General features: G+C 43.2%; 2 protein-coding genes across 6 annotated transcripts in view; one reads left to right on the top strand and one right to left on the bottom strand.

Moving 5' to 3' along the window:
• Window positions 1-1,895: 1,895 nt before the first annotated feature.
• On the bottom strand, window positions 1,896-26,133 carry MPI (mannose phosphate isomerase). 5 transcript variants are annotated; one of them, XM_056572689.1, is made up of 8 exons: window positions 26,008-26,133; window positions 23,448-23,575; window positions 22,465-22,665; window positions 15,943-16,084; window positions 15,295-15,483; window positions 6,205-6,378; window positions 3,286-3,494; window positions 1,896-2,293 (listed from the first exon to the last, which is right to left on the bottom strand). In XM_056572689.1, the coding sequence occupies exons 3-8, from the start codon at window positions 22,657-22,659 to the stop codon at window positions 2,078-2,080; spliced, it is 1,125 nt and encodes a 374-aa protein (XP_056428664.1). In that variant the 5' UTR covers window positions 22,660-22,665; window positions 23,448-23,575; window positions 26,008-26,133; the 3' UTR covers window positions 1,896-2,077. The 5 variants fall into 5 exon arrangements, with proteins under 5 accessions (XP_056428664.1, XP_056428660.1, XP_056428662.1 ...); XM_056572685.1 differs by lacking the exon at window positions 26,008-26,133 and adding an exon at window positions 25,932-25,954; XM_056572687.1 differs by lacking the exon at window positions 26,008-26,133 and adding an exon at window positions 25,730-25,923.
• The window catches only part of SCAMP2 (secretory carrier membrane protein 2), a 46,484-nt gene continuing 45,141 nt past the window's right edge, over window positions 25,933-27,275 (top strand). Inside the window, exon 1 of the mRNA XM_056572690.1 lies at window positions 25,933-26,128. Within this exon, the coding sequence (XP_056428665.1) occupies window positions 26,072-26,128 (57 nt within the window). The 5' untranslated portion in view covers window positions 25,933-26,071. The remainder of the gene's footprint in view (window positions 26,129-27,275) is intronic.

The raw sequence follows: 27,275 nt of genomic DNA, 5'->3' as shown, positions 1-27,275 counted from the left end.
ACTATAAAAATATATAATGAAACCGCACGGTCAATGGCGTACGCGCAAAAAATTCCAAAGTCCAAAATAGTATATTTTTTGTCACTTTTTATATAATAAAAAAAAATGAATAAAAAGTGATCAAAAAGTCAGATCAATGCAAAATTGATACCGATAACTTCAGAACACGGCACAAAAAATGAGCCCCCATAAACTTATAAATTCACCTGCATGTAGTTAGGATTTTTTTCAGAAGGACGACAAATTTAAACCTATATAAGTAGGCTATCATTTTAACTGTATGGACCTACAGAATAAACATAAGGTGTCATTTTTACTGGAAAATGCACTGCATAGAAACGGAAGCCCCAAAATTTACAAAGTGAAATTTTTTCTTAAATTTTGTCGCACAATTAATTTTTTTTCCGTTCGCCGATTTTTTTGGGGTAAAATGACTGTCATTGCAAAGTAGAATTGGTGGTGCAAAAAAATAAGCAATCATATGGATTTTTATGTGCAAAATTGAAAGAGTTATGATTTTTAGAAGGTGATGAGGAAAAAATTAAAATGCAAAACTGAAACGCTGAGTCCGTAAGGGGTTAAATGGAAAAAAGCAATCTGGTTGCTATGGGAAACTGGTCAACTTTTCCCAGATGTGTTTACAGTACATTAGTCTGATAGAAGCACTCCTAGCTTAACTGGAAAGTCTTCTGGTCATGAAATGTAATATAGTCAAATATACATGGAGGAAATAGATAATGTTATATTTAAGGGTATGTTCACACATATAGGATTTGCTGCATACTTTCTGCAGCTGATTTTGCCACCTATTGAAATTAAAGGAGATCTGTAGTGCTCTGACCTTTATCCACTATCCGAAGGATAGGGGATAAATTTTAGATCGCGGGGGGTCCGAGCGCTGGGGGCCCCCTCCAGAATCTCCTGTATGGGGCTGCGGCAATGTACAGGAAAGGGGGCGTTCCGTCCCCGCATGACGCAGCAGCCGGCACGCCCCTCCATGTATCTCTATGGGATTCATAGAGGGGCGTGGCGGCTGCCGAGTCATGCGGGGACGGAACACCCCCTTTCCTGTACATTCCCGCGGCCCCAGCGATCTAAAACTTAGCCCCTATCCTTCTGATAGGGGATAAAGTTCAGAGCACTACAGATCTCCTCCTTTTAATGGATAGCAAAATCAGCTGCACAAAATATGCAGCAGATCCTGTACATGTGAACATACCTTAAAAGTATATTTGTTTAAAAAAAACACCAAACCACACTTTGTCTGCAGGATTTTTAGCAGAATAATACACTTATAGAAATCTGTAGGATGCATTAATGTCTTATTAGCTTTTTTTTTTTTTTTATATAGCTTGGGATGAAGCTTTGCTGGAGCATTGGCAGAGCACTCCGGCTGTAGCCAGTTCACCTACATTTACATTGTGTTTTGTGCCCTTCATCAGGCTTTGCATCAGCAAAAAGGGATGGCAACAGACCCTTAAAATTAAGTGGCCTGAATGTAGTCTAATAGTGTCTAAGTATGGTCCATTTCCTGAATATATACGTGGTCGATTACTCCTCCCACTACCACCACACCACATATGGATTTTTTTGCAAAATTATTAGACTGGACTTTTTAGAGAATGCTGAATTTCTGCAGAAGAAATTCCACAGTCTGAATGGAACAATGGAATCCCATTGAACATTGTGCAGTAAATTCCGCACCGAAATTCTGTTGTGTGAACGTGGCCTAAGGGTGTGACACCCTTGTAAATGTTACATTTTTACCTTATTTCTATTATGAAGATGACAATGCTATAGCCTGCAGCTGGAAAAGTGACCATATGGTGAAATAATAAGAGGATAAACCTCATCCGGCATTATTGTCTACACAAATGAATTATTGGCGGGCGCAGTAAGGGTGTCATAGTAACATCATTTTATTTTGCCTTTGCACTGTAAAAATAAGTATGCTGGACGAGTATGAACCCCCACAGCATCCAATGTAGTTCTCAGAAATGCCCCTGATTCATGTCTTCTCCGTACTGCAGTTTTAGTAACTGGAGTGTGTCTCATGTAACAGCATTGACTATCTCCATCATTGCAACAGACAACAAGCCCTGAATAAAAGGAGATTGTGGGATGGGTCCACACTCAGGGTTAGACTTTCATTAGCAGAGATGAAGAGAACGGAGCCTGAATGAAGACTTAATCCTCCATGGATTCCTTGGCTTGTGGCCTGGCCCCGGACTACCAATAGAATACTTGCGGAATCTAATGGAGCAACCTGGTACTGTGATACGGAAGATGGAACCTGCAGGGATATGAAAATACAGACATTCTGACTTCTTGATAAATTTGTTATGTTTTTGGTACTGAAGACCATTAGATGTTACAAAGTGCAGACTTAAAGCATTGCTATCTAATAGTGCAAAGGCTTAAATGGGTACTGGGGTACTCCAATAGAAAACATTTTTTTTTCCAGATCAATTGGTGCCAGAAAGTCATACAGATTTGTAAATTACTTCTATTAAAAAATCTTAACCCTTCCAGTACTTATCAGCTGCTGTATGCGCCAGAGGAAGTTGAGTTGTTCTTTTCAGTCTGACCACAGTGCTCTCTGTGGACATCTCTGACCATGTCAGGAACTGTCCAGAGCAGGAGCAAATCCCCATAGCAAATCTCTCCTACTCTGGACAGTTCCTGGCATGGACAGAGGTGTCAGCAGAGAGAACTGTGGTCAGACAGAAAAGAACAACTCAACTTCTTCCTCTGTGGTATACAGCAGCTGATAAAAAATAAAAAAAATTAAATGAATATAGTTTTGTTTTTCTTTGCTTTTTAGGATAATCTGGTTTGAAGTTGGGAAAATATGTTTGAAAATATATAAATCAAAATACTGAAGGAATCATTTTATGCATTTTGGGAAAATTGCTGAAAATTATACTTAAAAGTATATGTAGATTATGACTGGGTAAGGCTACATTCACACTTTGGGCATATGGGTGCCAGCGCCGTCGAGGAAATTGGGCCCCACGCTGCATTCCATTCATTTAAATGATCCAGACGGAGTGGGAGCAAATTTTTGCACCATATCCAGTTTTGTTGCCGGCCTGAAAACAGTGGTCTTAAATTTCCCCACCAGATTTGTCAGACATATGCCCAAAACCTGGTGTGAATGCACCCTGACTTATGTGACATCTTTTATAAAGAAAACACTTAGACCTTTCATGGTTGACACCTGGGCCATGGTCTTACACTAACAGCATGCCTCAAACAATAAAACATGGAGCTACACTAATTTACCTCAATTTTGATAACTGAGAAATCAAGTACGGGAGGGTTGTAAAGGAGGGCGTAGGAGTCTCCAATAACTGGTGATGGTGAAAACAGCTTGTCAGCAGCAGGAGCTGGTATGTAGGTCAGCATTGCACACAGTGTATCCACATCAATAAATTTTGGGGTGAGTCCAGCACGGACCGTGTTATCAGAACAAGCCATACATTCTATACAATCTGTAGAAACAGCAGAGGTTTGTTTTAATACATTAGCATATGTTGTGACGTGTCATGAGAAGTGTATCCGGTCACTGGAAAAAAACAAAAAAAACTTTTGACATGTCCTGCTGAATGTTTTTATTAGTCGGGGACTGACTGCTCAAACCCCAACCGATCTCTAGATTGAGCTGGGAAGAGATTTGTGCAGCTGCATGCTTCTCTCCAGCCCTGTGTCGGGGGAGAACATGCTAAGGGTGCATGCACACCACGTTTTCACTCTATGGGTGCCGGATCTGGCGGGGGGAGGGGGAAATCGTGCGCTCCCGTACCTCAGCCAGACCGACCGGAGTCACCGTTTTACTCCGGTCAGATAATTTTTGACCCGTATCCGGTTTTCTGACCGGACCTCAAAACTTTCTGAGGTCCGGTCAGAAAACCGGATATGGGTAAAAAAGGAGCAGGCCGGAGTAAAACAGTGACTCCGGTCGGCTCATTAAAGTCAATGGATTAGGGCGTTGGTCCGGCTGGGGTACAGGAGTGCACGATTTTCCCCTCCCCCCGCCGGATCCGCTACCCGTAGAGTGAAAACGTGGTGTGCATGCACCTGTGTGCACTTCTCTCAGCTCGTTTTCACGATTGGTCAGGGTCTAAAAACCCAGACTGCAACCTATAAAAGCTGTGATATGTCTCTCTGACATAGCAAAAACATTTTTGTGACAGTAGCCATTTAATATAACATGTAAACCACTGTGCTATATTTTTATCTTTAACAGCATTTTGTGGCCCAAAAATGGCCCACAAGCCATCTGGTTCCTTTTTGGCAGTTTTTGCATGTGGTCTGTTTTTTATCCAGCCATTTTTATGACATTAAAAAATGTACACAATACTGCTAGTCAACGTGGTATAAAATGGAACCTGTCAGCAGTATTTACCGCAGACACTGGCCCTAATTTACTAAGAGTGGAGTATAGTTTTCTTTATGGGTTTTAATTCCCTAAAAGTATTTTTCCACGGTATTTACTAAGGTTTCCCTACATTTTGCATTTACACATGCTCTGAGCTGTGGGGTTTTCTAGAGCTCAAATCCACCACATTTTCTGTGGAAACATTAGTAAATATGGGGGCCACGCCCCTTCAAGTTTTCTGGAGAGTTGGTCAGGTTTTTACATGTTTTGGCGCAAATTCTGGAGCAGGCACAATTTGTGGCGCAATGTGCCAAATTCTGTTGCACAACCTGACAAAACAGGTTGGGATTACAATAGTAAATCAGGGCCGTTGTAGGATAGCTGTTAGGGTATTAAAGCAAACTGTACCTTTCCTGGAGCTGATGGTGCCAGAGCCTGGTACACATCCTTGCTTGTCTCCTTACATCCCAGCCCCTTTCTAGTGTATATATCAATCACTCAGAGGCTGGGAGGTAAGGGCAGGCGAGAAGGTGTGCCAGGCTGTGGCACTTAAAGGGGTACTCCAGTGGAAACCTTTTTTTCTTTTAAATCAACTGGTGACAGAAAGTTAAACATATTTGTAAATTACTTCTATTAAAAAATCTTAATCCTTCCTGTACTTATTAGCTGCTGAATACTACAGAGGAAATTCTTTTCTTTTTGGAATGCTCTCTGATGACATCACGAGCACAGTTCTCTCTGCTGACGTTATTATAATACTAATAACTCTTTATTTATTGTTGTCCTTAGTGGGATTTGAACCCAAGTCCCCAGCACTGCAATGCACGGTTGCTAAAATGGACAGAGATGTCAGCAGAGAGCACTGTGCTCGTGATGTCATCAGTGTTCCAAAAAGAAAGGAATTTCCTCTGTAGTATTCAGCAGCTAATAAGTAATGGAAGGATTAAGATTTTTTAATAGAAGTAATTTACAAATATGTTTAACTTTCTGCCACCAGTTGATTTAAAAGAAAAAAAGGTTTTCACCGGAGTACCCCTTTAATCATCCAATGAGAAACTCAGCCCCCTGATTCCCCTGTCAGATGGAGATCCCACCCATAACACTGTGTCCTATGGAGGATCATGGGACCATTACAAGGTCTCTTAGCCTCCTCTATTGCACTTGCACTACTTTACTGCAGTCCAATGGAGGAGGCTGAGTGATATTATGGTGACCTGCGCCTACTTAGGACGCCTTGTAATGGAAAGGATCTCAGTCTGCTGGGGAGAGAGAGTACAAGGGATCGACAGGTGGAGCTTCTCATTACACATAATGGGGACCAATAACTTAAAAGGACTTATAAGGACCATAACACCTATTTTAGAAAGAAATGTTTACAAGTGACTAACCCCTTTAAAAACTAGCACTGCTGCCAACTAGAGATGAGCGAATTTACAGTAAATTAGATTCGTCACGAACTTCTCGGCTCGGCAGTTGATGACTTATCTTGCATAAATTTGTTCAGCTTTCAGGTGCTCTGGTGGGCTGGAAAAGGTGGATACAGTCCTAGGAAAGAGTCTCCTAGGACTGTATCCACCTTTTCCAGCCCACGGGAGCACCTGAAAGCTGAACTAATTTATGCAGGATAAGCCATCAACTGCCGAGCCGAGAAGTTAATGACGAATCGAATTTACTGTAAATTCGCTCATCTCTACTGCCAACCTGATATTAATGAATAATGTAAAAAAAGGTCGGATAACAAGGGGTTAACACGTCAATCAGATGGCAGGATACTTGCTGTTGAATAGGAATATCTCTACACATGGTTTTGCACAGTTACTCACCTCCCTCCAGATATGCATGGGGTTCATTGGCTCCTAGATACATGGCCTCTCCAGGTTGAAGAGTCACTACATTGAGAAAGTAAATAGCAAAGCATCCTATGTCTCCAGGAAACTGTGAGTGCAGTGTGAGGAGCAGGTCTCCAATACAATAGGACACATCTTCACCTCTCTGAACTGAAATAGAGGTATGCAAGAACAGTCAGTCATAGTATAATGCCACAGAATGCTACTAGTGATACATACTTAGCAGACCCAGTGCATACTGACATACAGGTAAAATGAAGTAGAGGACGGTACGCGAGTAACAGTGCTGTGTTTGTGGACCCAGAAAATCCAAGAAAAAAGCAAAATGTCCCGGCCTAGGCTTCTGAAATGCTCGTAAAGATTTTATTCACATCCAGATATATTACAAACAAATGCAAGCAAGAGACCGCTTGAAGCAAGAAGCGCTTACTCTGTGAGCCCCCGGCCCCTCGCTTGCATTTCTTTGTAATATATCTGGATGTGAATAAAATCTTTACGAGCATTTAAGAAGCCTAGGCCGGGACATTTTGCTTTTCGAATACTGACATACACATCCCAATTGACTAATGCTTTTGATAATTCTCTGACATATCAAACATACAATTAATAAATGGAGGAAATTTAACAATGTTTTTTGCATAGGTATTGGTGAAAAATTGACTGACAGTCACTTATTTAAATAAACAATGTTGGGCTAAACTTGTGTGTGATTTTTTTTTTTTTTAGTATAACCATTGTAACCCCTCCCCCCATGTTTCTAAATGATATTTCTTATAGCTAGAGATTATGTGCTACAATTCTGACTAAAAAAGTCCCCACAAGGGGGAGCTCCTTGCACACAGATTTACATTGCCTTCTTGGTCACAGGTTCCTTTTTGTGGTTTCTGTTTGGTCAGGACAAAAAAAGTGTCATTGCAGCCTATAGCAAACCTGCTAAAGCAGGTTTGAATGTGGTAAGATGGGTTGTTATGGAAAACTTTTCCATAATATTTCCTAGAAACCAATGCTTTAAAAGCTCAAGTACATGTACATCTTAAAATGCTTTAAGAACTGTTTACATGAGTATATTTCACCTCCAGGCCTAGAGAGTCATAGCAAAAGAGAAAACAAAAATTCACTTACCAAAATGTTTTTATTTCCTGGAGTCCGTAGGCAGCACAAAAACAAATGGGTTAAAGTCCCCCAAGGAACAATCAGACAGAGACAAGTTAATTAGAAATAAATCAATTAAACACATACCTTTCACCCTATAAAGCCGATCACCAGACAAGGAGCCAGTGTATTTACACTGCTCAAAAAAATAAAGGGAACACTTAAACAACACAATGTAACTCCAAGTCAATCACACTTCTGTGAAATCACACTGTCCACTGAGGAAGCAACACTGATTGACAATCAATTTCACATGCTGTTGTGAAAATGGAACAGACAACAGGTGGAAATTATAGGTAATTAGGAAGACACCCAGAAAATATAGGAGTGGTTCTGCAGGTGGTGACCACAGATCACTTCTCAGTTCCTATGCTTCCTGGCTGATGTTTTGGTCACTTTTGAATGCTGGCGGTGCTTTCACTCTAGTGGTAGCATGAGACGGAGTCTACAACCCACACAAGTGGCACAGGTAGGGCAGCTCATCCAGGGTGGCACATCATTGCGAGCTGTGGCAAGAAGGTTTGCTGTGTCTGTCAGGGTAGTGTCCAGAGCATGGAGGCGCTACCAGGAGACAGGCCAGTAAATCAGGAGATGTGGAGGAGGCCATAGGAGCGCAACAACCCAGCAGCAGGACCGCTACCTCTGCCTTTGTACAAGGAGGAGCACTGCCAGAGCTCTGCAAAATGACCTCCAGCAGGCCACAAATGTGCATGTGTCCACTCCAACGGTCAGAAACAGACTCCATGAGGGTGGTATGAGGGCCTGACGTCCAAAGGTGGGGGTTGTACTTACAGCCCAACACCGTGCAGGACGTTTGGCATTTGCCAGAGAACAACAAGATTGGCAAATTCGCCACTGGCGCTCTGTGCTCTTCACAGATGAAAGCAGGTTCACACTAAGCATGTGAGAGATGGAACAGAGTCTGGAGATGCCATGGAGAATGTTCTGCTGCCTGCAACATCCTCCAGCATGACCGGTTTGGCGGTGGGTCAGTAATGGTGTGGGGTGGCATTTCTTTGGGGGACCGCACAGCCCTCCATGTGCTTGCCAGTGGTAGCCTGATTGCCATTAGGTACCGAGATAAGATCCTCAGAACCCTTGTGAAACCATATGCTGGTGCGGTTGGCCCTGGATTCCTCCTAATGCAAGACAATGCTAGACCTCATGTGGCTGGAGTGTGTCAGCAGTTCCTGCAAGAGGAAGGCATTGATACTATGGACTGGCCCGCCTGTTCCCCAGACCTGAATCTGACTGAGCACATCTGGGACATCATGTCTCGCTCCATCCTCCAACCACAGACTGTCCAGGAGTTGGCGGATGCTTTAGTCCAGGTCTGGGAGGATATCCTTCAGGAGACCATCCGCCACCTCATCAGGAGGATGCCCAGGCGTTGTAGGCAGGTCATATGGGCACGTGGATGCCACACACACTACTAGGCCTCAATTTGACTTGTTTTAAGGATATTACATCAAAGTTAGATCAGCCTTTAGTTTAGCTTAGCTTTTATTTTCATTGATAATTTTGTGTGTGATTTTGTTGGAAGCACATTCAACTATGTAAAGACGAAAGTATTTCATACAATTAGTTCATTCAGATCTAGGATGTGTTATCTTAGTGTTCCCTTTCTTTTTTTTGAGCAGGGTATAACAGTAAAAAGGTACCATGGGTGGGAAGCTTGTGCTGCCTACGGACTCCAGTAAATGAACTTCAGTAAGTACATTTTAGTTTTCCTGATCGTCCTACAGCAGCACAATAACAAATGCGACTTGAAAATCAGTACCTTGAGTAGGTGGGACAGATTAAGCCAGCTAGAACTCTTTTTATAGTATAAATTTGAGACCTCTGTAGCAAGAATATCCAATCTGTAATGTTCAAAAAATGTGGAAATAGATGACTTACATATTTGATCCAATGGAACATGCTCCAACTTAGCCTAAAGGTTGACAATGGAACAAACCTTTAAAAGCAAAGGAGGGATAAGATGCCTGACCGCGGGAGTCCCGCCGCTGGGGACCCCTCGTGATCTTGCACGCGGCACCGCGTTTGTAATCAGTCCTCTGAGCGTGTTCGCTCCGGGTCTGATTACGGGCGACCACAGGGCGGCGTGTGACATCACGCTCCGCCCCTCAATGCAAGCCTACGGGAGGGGGCGTGATAGCTGTCACGCCCCGTAGGCATGCATTGAGAGGCGGAGCGTGACGTCACACGGGGGCGCAGGCGTGACGTCACATGCCGCCCGCCCTGTGGTCGCCCATAATCAGACCCGGCGCAAACACGCTCCGGGGACTGATTACAAACGGGGTGCCGCGTGCAAGATCACGGGGGTCCCCAGCGGCGGGACTCCTGCGGTCAGGCATCAAATCCCCTATCCTTTGGATAGGGGATAAGAGGTCTAAGCACCGGAGTACCCCTTTAAGAGTCACCCAGGCCTATAAGTTATGGTAGCTCTTAGCCTAAGAGGTAATGAGTAGAAGGTAAATGGGCAAGTGCCAAGATGGGGATAAAGTTTGGCAGGTAGGGCTAAGTTCTTAGGAGCTCTGAAAAAGAGGCTAGCTGTAGGAGAATATATTCAGCAACTGTGTGTCCTTTCCAACACTTGGATATAGGCAAAACATACACCAGCCTTCAGATGATCAACTGAGAGCTAGTCAGTTGACAAAGCCTGATGTGAGGTACAGGAAGCAGAATATGAGAGCTTTCTTATACTCTCTGATGTCCCAACATGCAGGGCTACAACCCACATTCTGGCCATTATTTGGTTGAAGATTGCTGGAATGAAACTCTACTTCTCTTGGTGAATGGTTTTATACATAAGAATGTATATTTCCTGGTTAAATCTTCCCTTTTGTGGTCCCCACATCTTAAGAGAATGTGAGGAGACCTAGAAAATCCATAGCAAACTAGATGACCCTGGGTGAGCAATAAATACTCCACTTTCTGAGAGAGAGAGTCATTTGATGGGAAATTATCAGAAATCTATAAACTTCAGATATTGTAATATAGATGTTTTGTAAGAGGAAATTCTTATTGTGCCTTTAATGAAATCTGCCTCAGATGTTTATGACATGTCATGTGCTCTTCCAGATCTGGCAATAATTTATGTTAAGGCCAGTGATCTGGAAGAGCACATGACATGTAATGAACATCTGAGGCAGACTTCATTAAAGGCACAATATGAATTTTCTCTTATAAAACAGCATTTTCTACTTCAAAAACAGAAGCCCTCCTAATTAATATCCCCCCAATTGATCTCTTAAATCTGAAACAGTCATTTCCCTATAAATGGCAGGATACGTCCTTGGGTTAACTAGGAGTCCGTCTTACACCCACAGACTCTTCACTATATAAGCAGAACTTCCCTCGTCTCTTCCAAAATATACAAACATTGTTAGACAAATGGGCCCCAATATCACTCTCCCTATTAGCAGCTGTAAAAATATCCATTCTACCAAAATTCCTGTAGTCAGACTTTGCCTGTCCCCATTCTCAAAACTGCCATTAAAAAGTTCCAAACTATGTTGCTTAAATTCATATGGAGGGGTGGGAGACATAATTTCTCGGCGGCGATCCTATCTGCTAAAAAACTGTTTGGAGGCCTGGCCATGCCTTATATATATATATATATATATATATATAAATATTATTTGGCAGTGTACCTCCGGAGAATCCCCTCATGGACGAAATTTTTGTCATATAGCAGGTGGACTGAAGTTGAGAAGTTGTGGATTTCTCCTATACACCCATCCTCTATGATATGGTCATCCACCCCCCTGCACTGTCACAAGGAACCTTTTGGGGCCAATGAGACTAACTATTAAAATCTGGAATGAGGCCTCCTCCACATACCCTCTTAAATCACTAACCTCTCTACTCACACCAATGTTATTTAACCCTAGTATTCCAGATAGTGATGATATCAGGACTGTCTCTCCTTGGATCACAGCCAAGATATTTTATTTAGCTGACTTGATTGATCCCATTACTCGAAAGCTTCTAAGCCCACAATCTATTAGTGACAAATTTCACATAACAAGAGAGTCCCTATCTCACTTCCACACCATTCAGAAACATTTAGGGATTCACCCATCCCATCCCCCCCTTCCCACCTCCAATACCCTTTGAATCTATCTGTAAACGAGACACCTCCACTAGAGGCTTGATCTCAAGAATTTATGATATCCTAATATCTCCAGAGGACACCAACTACGACACCCATATATGACCAAGTGGGAATCTTATTTAGGGAAATCCCTCATCTTTGCACAATGGCAGGTCATATGGTCACGGGCAGCTAAGTCCTCGACTTGTATCACACACAAAGAGAACCAGTACAAAATCTTACTACATTGGTATCACACGCCTGAGCTTCTGCACCGCCTCTTCCCGCAGCTTTCACCCTCTTGTTGGAGGTGTAATAGAGATATTGGTTCTATACCACACATATTTTGGGACTGCCCACTTCTAAGACACTTTTGGCTGGAGGTGCAGTCACTAGTTAGGAGGGTTATAGGGTCCCACATCCCACTGTCAGCGGAGACATATCTTCTGAACATCCCCCCCAGTGGAATCACTACCATTCTGTCTAAACTCTTCTTACATATACTCACTGCGGCCAAGTGTCTTGTGGCTCAGTGGTGGAGGAAAACTGATAGCCCCCCATTCCAGATGCTACTAGATAAAATCGCAGATATACGGAGAATGGAAAATATGTCCCCCATGGTGGAAAACAGGCTGGATACATTTGATACTTTGTGGCGCCGGTGGGATGAATATGTGGAGTCCCTGAGAGTGGTCTGAGGCGGTGGATGGACCCTGAGGAGCTGGAGCTGAGCGGATACTTCTCTATTATCTTTATCTTCCCTACTTATCCGTCCCTTTATCTTTATCTTCCATACTTACCTGTCTTTTTCTCTATTAACTTTCTACCTCTTACAAACTTTTTACCTCCTGTTTTTTTTTTTACATTATTTTACATCTTCCTCATTGCATATTGCCTGGATTATTGACCATAAGCTGAGGTGTAATGGATCCGGAGTCAAGAGATATTATTAGTTTCCTCTAATAGCACTTCATATTATCCTCGCTTCATTCTTTATTATCTGTTAGATAACGTCTTTTATCTAAGCTTCATGTCTCTGATGTGGGGTCTTCCCTGGATACTCACAGAGCCGACCTGAAATAATCTGGACTTTACAACATCATTACAGCCGGATATATGTTATCATATTGTAACCTGGTCTTTTTAATATGTAATGACTCTGTTTATTATTCTATGTACTTTTATTTTCTTATTCTCAAATATCTGTTTTAAAGAAAAATTCTTTAATAAAAAAAACTGTTATAAAAAATAAAAAAAACAGCATTTTCATGAGACACAGATAGGGAGATGTGGTCACAGAGGTGAGAGCAGACTTGAGAGCTGCAGAGGAGGAGACATTTTAAAAGAGAATTAGCTTTGTGCTGGAGAGCAAGGAACACATTTATTGAGTTGTATGTGAATCTGTGGACTGCAATCTAGCGGTGCCACAGAAAGCCCCAGTTCAGCCACCATCATATAGAGGCAATAATTTATCAGGATGAGGAGCAGCCTTTCATACAAAGACTATGCTTGGATTTGGACACGGAGAACGTCAAACCCGCTGAGAGCCCCTGCACATTAGCCTGCTGGCCAGGCAAGAAGAAAAGCAGGGGGAGGAGGTAAGAAAAAAAAGTGATGTGGCATAAGGAGTGAGGGGGGATGATTTGGTACAGGGGGAATAAAGTGGCACAGGGGATGGTAAAGGAGGGGTGATAATTTGGGGGAATGAAATGGCACGGGGGGGGATCAAAGGGAAATGATGTGGAACAGGGGGTAATAAAGTGATCAGGAGTGGGAAGGGGGTGAATGATGTGGCCGGTGGATTGTTTAACAGCGGTCTTCTGCTTCTGTGCTGGGGCTGCTGCAGGGTGGTGCACCGCGGGCCAGGGCCCCTTACTGGGGTTTTGGCTGTACCTCCCTGAAGGTGGCCCTGTTACAAGGTAGGGCCAGCACATAAGCATCGTTGTCCCTTATAATGAGTGTTTTGTCCCCTATTAGGAGTGTGTTTTGTCCCCTATTGGGTGTGTCCGCTAGTGGGAATGTCCCCTATTTGAAGGGTGCAAATACATTAAGTCCTATGGGACTCTGCCGGGGAATTAAAAACTGTCCGCTATTGGGAGGTGTCCCCTATTGAGAGGTATCCACTAAGGGAGATTTTACTGTACACCATAAGGCTGAGGGACAGAGATCACTCCCTGTATACAGCTTGTACACATGAGGCTGAGGGACAGAGATCACTCCCTGTATACAGCTTGTACACATGAGGCTGAGAGACAGAGATCACTCCCTGTATACAGCTTGTACACATGAGGCTGAGGGACAGAGATCACACCCTGTATACAGCTTGTATACCATAAGGCTGAGGGACAGAGATCACACCCTGTATACAGCTTGTTTACCATAAGGCTGAGGGACAGAGATCACACCCTGTATACAGCTTGTACACCATAAGGCTGAGGGACAGAGATCACTCCCTGTATACAGCTTGTATACCATAAGGCTGAGGGACAGAGATCACTCCCTGTATACAGCTTGTATACCATAAGGCTAAGGGACAGAGATCACTCCCTGTATACAGCTGTTACACATGAGGCTGAGGAACATAGATCACGTCTTTGTTGTTGTTTAAATCTTAAACTTGGAGGTGTATAAACTCCACATTGAATGCGCCTTAATCACTATTAAGGCAGCATTAAGGTTCACCTGTGAGGCCGGCATACATCAGCCAACTTAGGTGGGGCTTGTAGTCTGCCTCCCTCCTCCCATTGTATGTGTGCACAGTCAAACTGGAGGTTACTGGGAGCAAGCTTCGAGTCGGCCTTATTCTGCTGTAATTGCCCACTGGCCCCTGTTTTGCTTATCACGCCCAGGTAGGTTAGTGTTAGGTCCCGTGCCACTTGAGAAACCTTGGAGTTGGTGTGCGGGCTCTGGTATGTCCTTCATATAAGGATATACTGGCGAATGTCTCAATTTTTCATCCACAGAAAAAAACACACGCTTATTTACTGCTCAATATTCTTCTTTTATAAAGTTTCACAGAGAAATACAATTCTCAAAAAATATATATTCACCCATGTGCACAAAAAATATAACAGCAGTGTCCGGCGGAGATCTTTTAGCAGCTCACCAGGTTCTTTGTATTCATATAACCTGTGTCCATTGGAACGGCCATCTCCTGCACCCGAGGGTGTGAAAGTCCATACAACGTTCCAAAGGCAACGCCTTCTTTGTCAAGCCCTTTGCACATCAGTACCCCTGTTTGTTGTTTGCAAGAATGTCTCAATTTTAACATCAGTATTGAGGGATAGCCAATGTCATTGTATACATCTACCACAGTAGTGCACCTAAATCCCTGTATTGTATCACTCCCTATATACAGTTTGTACACCACGAGGGACAGAGAAAGCTCCCTGTATACTGCGTGTACTCCTTAAGCCAGGAGCCGCCCTGACCGGCCCCATGCCGAAGCACAGCGATCATTTTTTCCTTTTCTCCATTTTCACACTTGAAACTCCTGAACTAGGCCAGGATAACCTGTCTCACAGAGAGCACCTTACGGGTGAAAGAAAAAATACACTGGCCCCTTGTCTGGTGATCGACTTTATAGGGTGACCCGTCTCCCTGTCTTTCTAATTGTACCATGGAGGCTTTAACCCATTTGTTATTGTGCTGCAGTAGGACGATCAGGAACTGTTTCTTTCTGCTAGGACCACAAATATATAGGTAATATACATCAATGTTTTACATGCCCTTTAGCTCTAGAAGGATAGCGGAGTGACCAGAAGAAATCGGCATGCTACAATAAACTCTATTTGTCCCTAACTATATTTCTGTACCTTGTTGTGTTACACGTTGCACCAGCAGGTTAAGCTGTTCTGCAAACTCTTTCTTGCCGCTCTGCATCATGCAGGTGAAGCATCGCTGCAGTGCCTTCCGCTGTACGGCCTCCTTACTGGGATCTTCTGCACTGGACTCCAGCTGTTGGGCAGCATCCTGACCTATAAGTGCACGGAACTCTGGAATGCCTACAATATAATGATGGATAGTCTTTAAACTGAGATACTGTGAAAATGTGCTTTAAATGTATATTCCATGTGCGGTCTGACTAGTAATAAACTACTTGTATGAAATGACAGCTGTACAATTAAAGAGAATAAACTCAAAATATAAATGACCATTTATAAGAAGATCAGAAATGTAGAAATAGCCAAAGACTGATAATTCTTTCTTGAAATACATTTTTACAAACATGACAACAGGAAATGTAGCCATATTACTTGTCACTTTTCATTATCTTCTGTTATTCTAGTCCTTTAGTCCAGCCTATCAATACCAAAGTGACCATTAGTTTCCGAGCCGCTATTTCTATAGTGGATGGCGCAACTAAAACCAATGTTCACATCTCTGTATTTGGAAAGCTATACTACAAAACAGGTCACCCCATGTATTTGTAAAGGTGACCAGTATATGTGGACGATGCATACCCTGCAAGAATCCTGCAATGTCAGCTATAGGTCTGAATCCACAAAGACCCCGGAAAGGGGTGAGAGCAATGGCCATCTCTGGCTTGTGGTTGTCATCAGGATAATGCTGAGGAAATTGGGCATGCAGCTTCTTTGCCAGTTCCTAGGTATGAATTTAGCAAGAGGAAAAGAAAAACAAAGAGGTGACTTAGGTGTTAGAACAAATGATAGAGCAGAAATACTAATAGAAGTTTAGGTTAAATAAGGAAAAGGGAGATTTCATAACATATATGTATCAGGTAGACCAGCCTACATGAATATGCCTAAACCCGACAACATTGGTGCATGATTTAATGTATACAGGGGCTACCTGACTCTTCCGATGGTAGATGTCAGGGGAAAGAAGGATCAGGCATGTTGGAGCCAATTCAATGTGTCCACTATTTTGTTTGCATGGGAAACTGCCAGAAGAGTTTTACTACATCTTATTACCTTCTCCTATTCCAATAAACATGCATGCATATGTTCAAATGGGAAAGTTTCTTCTTATATCATTTGCATAGCAATCTTAAAGAGAATCTGACACCCTGTTCACCTGCACTAAACCCAAAATACTGGGTTATAGTGCAGGTGAACAGCTATACAAAGAGTGGTCTCTTACCTAAATCCGTTGAGTATATGCAGAGATCTGGCACTGTGAACTTCCTGCTACATTGCTATCCCGGGCACAATGGAGGCAGGGAGCCGGCTCACTTGGCTACCCTGTCTACTCCATATTCTCCGTCTGCTCTCTGACCCCTCACCCACGGCTTTCATTTGCATAATAATGAAGGGGCCTGGGCAGATGGAGAATATGGAGGAGGCAGGGGAGCTTGGTGAGCCAGCTCCCTGCCTCCATTGCGCCCTGGATAGCAATGCAGCAGGAAGTTTACAGTGCGAAAACTCTGCATATATTCAATGGATTTAGGTAAGTGTTTTTTCTAAAGACACTGCATGGACATCTGCTGTATGTACAACTAAGGTTTTCCTAAATACAAATACATCTAACAATGTGAAATATCACTGGGTAAAACATCACAGCAGATTACATTTTCAACAGATTACCTATAGGGGAGAACCCTCCATTACCATCCTTATGATTCAGCTGGGCATATGGGCAGGGGAACACCAACTGAAGTGACAATCTGATGACTACATATTGTCATGGTGCCCTCAATCAGGTTTGAGTTACACTTAGTAAATACGACTTTGTTTTACCAAACAATCAGTACATGTATGAACAATTGTCAAACATTGTTAAACATATTTAGAAATTTGTGGTAACTGTCTTTTTCTAATTTTTATTTTTACTATCTATACCAGTGTTTTCCAACCAGGTACCTCCAGCCTTTGGCTAAACTATAATATAAAACACTGATCCTTAATATAAAACATAATATAAATAATCCTGTAATCCTGTTTTCAGTCAGGCCACTAGGCCTAAAACTAGGCTGAGACTTTCTGTTCTGTGCAGATCACTTTCCAGCAGCGTCCTCCTTATTACAGACAGGAGTACAGTGAAAGATGAAACCAGTATATACGGTAGATAACACAGGATCTACAACCATTCTGAATAGCGTAAGCTCACATCCTTGTAGTATAAATTCTGCACAGGTCACAAAGCATGCCTAGAAAACACCCCCATGTCCATGGGTCCTGCTGTAAAGAAGGTCCATAAACGTTGTTATAAAAAAAAAAATTATTATGCCCCCATAATAATGTGCTAAAATTTTAATGGAAAACAAAAATTACAACCCCTTTAAAATGCGCTCCAGACACTTCTAGGAGAGCACCTTTTACTTTCACATTCTATCAGGTTTCACGTCTTTTTAGGTTTCCTATACACAAGTGTTTTCTAAACAGCGTGTCTCCAGCTGTTGCAAAACTACACTCCCAGTATGCTCGGACAGCCTTTGGCTTTCCGGGCATGCTGGGAGTTGTAGTTTTGCAACAGCTGGAGAATTACTGGGAAAAAATGCCTTCCATGTTGCATTGTAAGGAACACTGGAAAGACACAAGCTTTCTGTTGAAGCAGCTGCAGTCCATATGTAGAAGACGATGTCCGGCACCAAGCAGCAAGTAAAAGTCCACTTTATTGAAGCATAACAGTAAAGTACAGGCCGAGCGTAGAAGCCTACGCGTTTTGGACAAGCATGTCCATAGTCATGGCATAATAAAGCAATAACATGTTCCTTCTTATACATCCCATTATTCAATCACATGGTATTGCTGACAGAAAAAACCTAAAAAATGTGACATGGAATCCCGGATCGGCACTCCTGGAAAATCCTATTGTATCCAGACAATAGACGTGAGACGTTATTCTGCACCACATAATAGTTCCATATAGACTAGCTCATAGGGGATTAACTATATGTGCACATAGGATGGATAAGGCTGTAAGATATAAATGGATATACGGTATGCATGCAGGTACAGATAAAACTATTCTAATATTTAGTTCCAGTAGTAAATGTTTTACTTTTGTTAATTATATTTAAGAAATGTATTTGTATAAACTAGAAGAACATGATTCACTAGGGCATACATGAACGAATACAGATACTGTACATAGTACTGTACACAAACTGGGGGATAGATATATTAATACGCCAGAATGAAATCCTGCCTTAAATTCAAGCCTTTCGGCTCCCTGGTGTCCAATAAAAACATCCAGAAAGACTCTCTATTCAAGAGAAGCCTTCTGGTGTGTCCCCCCCTACCCCCCCCCTCACAGTTTTTAAAACTTTTTCTATGCCCATAACCCGCAATGTGTCAACATTACCTGCACGCACATCCTAAAGTGTTTTGACAGTGCAGAGATATTTAGGGATCTAGGATTTTTTGCACCCGACATATGCCTGCGAATTCTAGTTTTTAGACTATTGGAAATGCATCCTACATATTGGCAACGGCAGGTTTCACAGGACGCCAAATACACCACATTACAGGTGTTACAATTTATGTAATCCTTCATCCTGAAGACCTTGCCATTGCCATACAAATTAAACTCTTAAACTGCACCCAGAGTCGGACCTCTTCTGGATACCATTTTAAAGTTATCTGTCACTATACTGTTCAATGTTGAGTCCTGTTGTAATATCCCCCAAACAAAAATCAAATCATCAATGAACCTCCCCATCTATTTAATACATGACTGGTATGGATTATTGTCCGAGAAGATGAACTTCTCCTTCCACTGGCTCATATATATATATTTGCGAAGGACCGAGAGTACTTGGCTCCCATGGAAGCTCCCCTGGTTTGAAGGAAGTATTGGCCATTAAACATTAAAACATTTTTTTTTTTACGAAAATTCTGTTGCCATTAAAATAAATTCCTTCAAACCAGGGGAGTATCTGCTGTAGCTATCCATGTGTCTAGCCAGAGCAGATAGTCCTTGTGCAATGGGGATGGAAGGATACAATGATATAATGTTGCATGTTGCCCATGCAAAAGCAGGTTCCCATGTTAATTTATCCATGATGCAAAGTGCGTGTTTGGTATCTTTAATAAAGCTTGGGGTAACCCTAGTCAGGGGTTACAGAAAACTGTCCACCGAGTCTCCCACCCAAGGATCCAATGCCTGCCACAATGGGGCAAAGGGGAGGTGGAAACAACCCTTTGTGGACCTTGGGAAGAGAGTGGAAGACTGGGGTGACTGGGCTCTCCACCATTAGGTACTCTTTGGTTTTGACATCTATGGCTCCCATACACACAACCTCCTCTATTAACTTGTTAAGAGCTTTTTGTATATTTTTAGTGGGGTCTCCCTGCAGTCTTCTGTATGTATTTTCATCTTGAAATATGTTTATATAAATTTTTTGTATAGACCTGCATCAAACACCACAATGAAACCCCCTCATATCAGAATTCCTGATAACTACTATGGTTGCCTCTAAGTTGCTCAACTTCTGTTTGTTCAGCTCTGATTAAATTAGAGTTGGGTATGAGTCTTTTAAACTTATTGTGTAATTTCACTAGATCCCTTTCCACCAGTTCCTGGAATTTATCCAGGGCTGGAGGACGGGATGCAATAGGATAAAAACCTTTGTTAGATGTACAAAAACCTTGTCTCTCATCACAAACACTCAATGACTCCATATTAAATACTCTTAGGTTAAGTGTATTCATCTGGTCACAAAACTCTGTAACAATGGCCCAGATTTATCAATCTTTGAGAGAGAAAATGTGGCGGGATTTTCCCACAGCAGCCAATCACAGCTCAGCTTTCACTTTACCAAAGCTCGTTAGCTGAGCTGTGATTGGTGGCTGTGGAAAAATCCCTTCACTTTTTCTCTCACACAGTTTGATAAATCTGGGCCAATATCTGCATTTACATCAAAAACATTAACATTTTGAGATGTATTAGGGAAGACATTCCTACCCACATTATCCCCAAACACATTTCCCTCCGGACTAGAGACCTGCATGAAATGCTTGCGGAGTGTGAGTTTACGGGCAAATCTATTGATCTCTAGAATGGTGGCAAAATGATTAAAGTCACAAGTCGGGACATAGTTCAACCCTTTACTCAGAGCTGTAATTTGCGGTTCAGTCAATGTGGTGGCAGATAAATTTAGAACAACGTCACTCACTTGATTGATGATTTGATTTTTGTTTGGAGGGGGATGGAAAGGAGTTTTGCCTGTTTGTAGAATACATTAACCATAACTTTAATTTTGTCCTTTACATCCAATTTCTCCAGAGTCAGCATTCCATTCCTAGATGTACGATTTTCTGCCATTGATAATCAAGAAGTGGTAAATCCATATAGGAAAGGGAACGCGGACAATTCTATAGTGGAGGCATCACCCACGACATATTGTAGACAATAAATCATATGGGGAATGGTGCAGGTTGAGACGCAACTGTACACAAGAGAATATATTTGCAGGAGAATCTAAACTATTATCTGACAGGCTCTGTGTTAGGGGGTACCCTGCACATGTTTTGAAGGGAGCCGGGGATTGTGCGAGTTCCCTGGATAGACAGGAGCTTATTGCACAAGACACAAACGAGAAGAAAAACAGACAATCTGAACAAAGATATAATGATGCTCCATTTTTTGTCACACAATACAGTAGACAGTCTCACAAAATCGGCAGAATCATGAGGAATTACCAATATTACAACAGGACTCAGCATTGAACCGTATAGTGACAGATAACTTTAAAATGGTATCCAGAAGAGGTCCGACTCTGGGTGCAGTGTTATCCCCTAGTCTATATAATAGGAATGCAAGAAACATTTCTAAACAGTCAAACTGGCTCCAAAATGCAGGAAATTGGAAGTGCGGACATAATTACATTACACGCAAACATATGCTCATTCAAAAAGAGTTTAATTCGTATGGCAATGGCAAGGTCTTCAGGATGAAGGATTACATAAATTGTAACACCTGTAATGTGGTGTATTTGGCGTCCTGTGAAACCTGCCGTTGCCAATATGTAGGATGCATTTCCAATAGTCTAAAAACTAGAATTCGCAGGCATGTCGGGTGCAAAAAATCCTAGATCCCTAAATATCTCTGCACTGTCAAAACACTTTAGGATGTGCATGCAGGTAATGTTGACACATTGCGGGTTATGGGCATAGAAAAAGTAAAAAAACAAAAACAAACTGTGAGGGGGGGGGGGGGGGGGGGGTGACACCAGAAGGCTTCTCTTGAATAGAGTCTTTCTGGATGTTTTTATTGGACACCAGGGAGCCGAAAGGCTTGAATTTAAGGCAGGATTTCATTCTGGCATATTAATATATCTATCCCCCAGTTTATGTACAGTACTATGTACAGTATCTGTATTCGTTTATGTATGCCCTAGTAAATCATGTTCTTCTAGTTTATACAAATACATTTCATAAATATAATTAACAAAAGTAAAAAATTAACTACTGGAACGAAATATTAGAATAGTTTTATCTGTACCGTCATATATATATATCCATTTATATCTAGCAGCCTTATCCATCTATGTGCACATATAGTTAATCCCCTATGAGCTAGTCTATATGGAACTATTATGTGGTGCAGAATAACATCTCAGGTATATTGTCTGGATACAATAGGATTTTCCAGGAAGTACTAAAGTTGTCCCGATCCGGGATTCCATGTCACATTTTTTATTTTTTTTGTCTGCAATACCATGTGACTGAATAATGGGATGTATAAGAAGGAACATGTTATTTCTTTTTTATGCCATGACTAAGGACATGCTTGTCCGAAACGCGTAGGCTGCTACGCTCTGCCTGTACTTTACTGTTATGCTTCAATAAAGTGGACTTTTACTTGCTGCTTGGTGCTGGACATCGTCTTCTACGTTTGTATTGGAGAGGGGTGGCGCTACCCTACAGCCCAGGCACAGCGGCGGTAGCAGGGATTACAGCGGTCTCCTCCACATATGAAGTATTTGTCAGCTGCAGTCCATAGGGATACAATAAGATGTGTAACTGTGCCAACATAGGTATAAAATACAAAAGCATCTATTTGCACAGTCTTTTTGTTACCTTGTCTGGATGAGCCTGGATGGAAAGTGCGAGCCTCACAGATAGAACTTTAAACAGAAAAGGCAGCTGATCCTGGAAAGCTTCTCTGACTTTTGACCCCAGACAATCTGGATGGGCTGCAATCCATTGTCCTAAGGTCTTCTGGGTAATACGGTTGTCGGTGATCAGAGCATCACCTTTGGGGTGAGTTCCCATCCACAACTAGTAAAGGAAAAGACCATTAGGGTCTGCATAAAAATACACGCATAATAAGGAGGATAATACCGAGGTTTCCCTTGAGTACCGTGGCATTTGTATGTATTATCTAATTTCTATGAGGACAGATCTCAACTCATCTGATACTTTGTTTCAGTAGACAAGTCAGTAGAGGCCCTAGGTCATCTCCAAGTACATCTGTTTTATTAACTACTTGTATTCCCCATCTTTCTTATAACTCTGTCTTATTAGAAACTAGCTGAGTACCCGGGGCTGCCAGGTTTTTCCTACCCTATATCCTTGTGGGGGAGTAAAAGCAACAAAGGAGGAAGCTTTTGTCCTCATATCCCATCCCTAAATCCTGACCCCATATCCCCTCTTCATATCCTGACCCCAAATCCCCTCCTCATATTCTGACCTCATATCCTGTCCTTATATCTCGACCCCATATCCCGGTCCTATATCCTGTTCTCATATCCCGTCCCTATATCCTGTCCCCATATCTAATCCTCATTCCTGTCCTCAGGTGGGGCTGCGTTGTGGTAAAGATATTGTAAGCTGAAAATAAAAGGGGCGTGGCTTAAAATGTGGGCGTGTCTTTGTGAGATGGGGCATGGAATGCAGGGAGGGTGTGGCTTACCAGTCGGAGTGACATTCACCAGGAGATGGAGTAAGGCACCAGAGTACCCCTTTACAGCCCTGTGACCATGGCCATACTACTTCAATATCAGTATTAATAATATATACCATATTTCCATTAATAGTATTCAGCTATTTTTTTTCCTTACCTCTGCAAATGGTTTCTTTGGCTCAATCACCCGCCCAGAGTCACCACTAGCCCATAGCTGGGCTACTTCACTGTCACCTCCGAGCTTGCCCCATGCATAATCTTGTACCACACAGGACAGGAGAAAAACTGCATATGATAGAGAAGGACAAAATTACCAAAATATTTCTTATCTAGGGAAGATGAGCCCTCTAAATATCCTTCTATGTATCATATTTCCACTGTTTGTCTATACCCTTTGTCGCGTCAATGGATATTTCATTCAAATGAGCTTCAAGCTTGTCACCAGATCACACATATATGCACTTGTTGCCTTCTTTTCTCTGTAAGTTGCTGTTACGTCTATAGCCAAGATTACCCACAAGTCTAAAGCTTTTATAAACAAAGGAGTGGAAAGGGCGCTGCCTGCCACATGAGCCAATACACTCATACCTAACAATACCCAAAGAAAAAGATGTATGCAAGGAACTGTTCTCACCTAAACACAATATTTTAAGGAGAATGTCCTTTTAGCCACCGAAGTATGGCTTCGTTTTGTTTTTGACACATTTGTACAGAATCTGACAAAAAAAAAAAACTAAAAATCGGAGGCATATGAAGATATAATTAGGCTCTATACATTTGTATAATGGCTGCGCAAAGCACAAGGTTTAAGGGAGTGGTAATACCATCTTTACATGAGGGTCCAATCACACTATGGATTTTTGCTTATTATAATAGAAAATTTTTGTGCAAGAGCCTCCACCTGTTTTCAGTGTTCACATGCAGAATATCTGCTGTGGAAAATCTGGATTTCGTAATCCCCAAAAGAATATTCCATTCACTCTACAGTCCTCCAATCCCTCTATAGTGTCCCATTTACTGTAGTGTCCCATTTACTCTATGGTGCCCATTCACTCTCTATAGTGCCCTATTCACTCTCGTCCCTCATTTAATCTATAGTGCCAATTCACTGTAGTCCCTCATTCACTCTATAGTGCCCATTCACTCTACTAGACCCCCGTCACCCTACTGTGCTCCAATCACTCTATAGTGCGGTGATGCAAAGATGAGCACATGTAAACATTAAAGACCTGGGGTGGAAGAATAACTTTTGGCGGAACTATTAACCCGTATGACCCCCACGGACCTTAGATCAGTGTTTCTCAACCAGAGTGCCTCCAGCTGTTGCAAAACTACAATTCCCAGAATGCCTAGACAGCCATTCGAAGCAGCTAGAGGCACCTTGGTTGCAAAACATTGCTTTAGATCACTGATCACAGCTACATTTGAATGGATCTGCTAATAATCTAAGGCAGTGCTCCCCCCCCCCCCCCCCGATGTCTACAGCTGTTGCAAAACTACAACCTCCAGCATGCCCGAACAGCCAAAGGCTGTTCGGGCATGCTAGGAGTTGTAGTTTTGCAACAGCTGGAGGCACCCCGGGTGGAAAACACTGCCTTAGATTATTAGCAGATCCCACAAAATGTAGCTGTACTAGTCACAGGTCTGCCGCTATATATATATATATATATATATATATATGGCCAACAAAAATAAGCCTTGAAAATGTGAGTGTGCGCAAAAGCAGATTCCAGTACAGATTCTCCTTGACAGTCACTCCACTCCCCAGCCATGTACAAGAGAGTCAGGAGCATGAACTGATCACATGGGGGCGCTATAGAATGCATGTCACAGTAATATGAAGACAGGGGCATGGCAAAAATTAATTCCAATTGACAAATCATTTGCAAAATCCAGCAGAAAGACGTAATACTTATCTTATACCAGAGTGAGCTGTCAGAAATCACATTTTTTTTTAGGTTTACTTAGTACATTACAGAATCTACAGTGACTGATGTGAATGAGTGCAGGCAGGCTGTAGGACTACATTTCCCAGCACGCCCTACTCCGATCCCCCCCACGCTATATCCAGGTCCTGTACACTATCCACATGTCCTTCCGCCCTCCGCTCACCTCTGGGTTCAGCCATCGCTCTCTATGTGCACCTCCTTACAGTGCGCAACCACAACACACCGCGCGCGCAGCATGCCGGGAGCTGTAGTCCACCTTCCGCCGGTGACGTTATGTCTATGAATACCAGTGATCGGGATTGGCGGGCGGTTTGGGAATCGTTCACAGCTCATAACACACACGTGACAATATTGAGCGCTAGATTTTATTTATCAATACAAAAGATACAGATTATCTCATAGACAGCGATCGTCCATAGACTCTCCGCAGTGCCGTTGATTGACAGCTCTTCCCATTGGACGCCTCTCTGATGACGTCATGCGGCCTTACCTGTGGCGAGTCCTACCTGTCTACAGCCTAAGACACGCCCCTCCCGGATATCACAGAGATATTGGCTCGTCTTAACCCCGCCTTAGTGTCAGTATCCACGCCCACAGAGGCTCGTTGAGTACTGAGGTACAAGTCCCGCCTCCTTATGTACGGACTTGTCTTGTGATTGGCTGCTCACAGACAGTATAGGCTCGCTGCTCACCCATTGGCTGTTACACAGATGTCGCACACGGGAGCCCCGCCCCGCACAGACTGCCCCGTCACATCCCGAAGGGTACCTGTCCAAGGCGGAGTCCCGGCTGGACGATCCAGCTCCACACTTTGACCCTCGCAGAAGGAGCCATGGCCGGCTACGACACGAACCCCTTCGCGGATCCGGTGGACATTAACCCTTTCCAGGTAAATTTGACAACTGTAAGAGTCTCGTGATGGCGTAACAAGTCACAGAAGTGGCGGAAGAGGAGCCCGGGGCTGGGGCTCAGCAGGTGGACGGGGCGGGGCTCCGCCTCTCACCCGGTGTCTGTTCAGTGATGTGGCGGAGGTGTCGGCTCAGGTCGCTTCCTCACTACTTCCTGGTGCTGTGCAGCCTCTGCCGCTTCATACTCCCACATTGTTCATATCATTACTTACTCTCCATGTATATAGGACACACCTCCAACCTGTATCACAAGATGTGTATATCCCTTGTCTCACTGCCATAAACAACTATAGAGCAGACCCCTACAGACCCAGATCACTGATCAGACCCCCCTACAGACCCAGATCACTGATCAGACCCCCCTACAGACCCAGATCACTGATCAGACCCCCCTACAAACCCAGATCACTGATCAGACCCCCCTACAGACCCAGATCACTGATCAGACCCCCCTACAGACCCAGATCACTGATCAGACCCCCCTACAGACCCAGATCACTGATCAGACCCCCCTACAGACCCAGATCACTGATCAGACCCCCCTACAGACCCAGATCACTGATCAGACCCCCCCTACAGACCCAGATCACTGATCAGACCCCCCTACAGACCCAGATCACTGATCAGACCCCCCTACAGACCCAGATCACTGATCAGACCCCCCTACAGACCCAGATCACTGATCAGACCCCCCTACAGACCCAGATCACTGATCAGACCCCCCTACAGACCCAGATCACTGATCAGACCCCCCTACAGACCCAGATCACTGATCAGACCCCCCTACAGACCCAGATCACTGATCAGACCCCCCTACAGACCCAGATCACTGATCAGACCCAGATCACTAATCAGACCCCCCTACAGACCCAGATCACTAATCAGACCCCCCCTACAGACCCAGATCACTAATCAGACCCCCCCTACAGACCCAGATCACTAATCAGACCCCCCTACAGACCCAGATCACTAATCAGACCCCCCTTACAGACCCAGATCACTAATCAGACCCCCCTTACAGACCCAGATCACTAATCAGACCCCCCCTACAGACCCAGATCACTAATCAGACCCCCCTACAGACCCAGATCACTAATCAGACCCCCCCCTACAGACCCAGATCACTAA

The sequence above is a fragment of the Hyla sarda genome, chromosome 4, assembly GCF_029499605.1.
Source record: "Hyla sarda isolate aHylSar1 chromosome 4, aHylSar1.hap1, whole genome shotgun sequence".
Classification (NCBI taxonomy): Eukaryota; Metazoa; Chordata; class Amphibia; order Anura; family Hylidae; genus Hyla; species Hyla sarda.
Note: the sequence above shows the minus strand (reverse complement) of the source record. Positions and strands in the feature narration are given on the sequence as shown.

Coding starts and splice junctions, on each gene's coding strand:
- MPI (XM_056572684.1), bottom strand. Junction 22,666..23,447: donor CAAAGAAACCATTTGCAGAG/GTAAGGAAAAAA, acceptor TTCCTTTACTAG/TTGTGGATGGGAACTCACCC. Junction 16,085..22,464: donor TCCAGGCTCATCCAGACAAG/GTAACAAAAAGA, acceptor ATTCATACCTAG/GAACTGGCAAAGAAGCTGCA.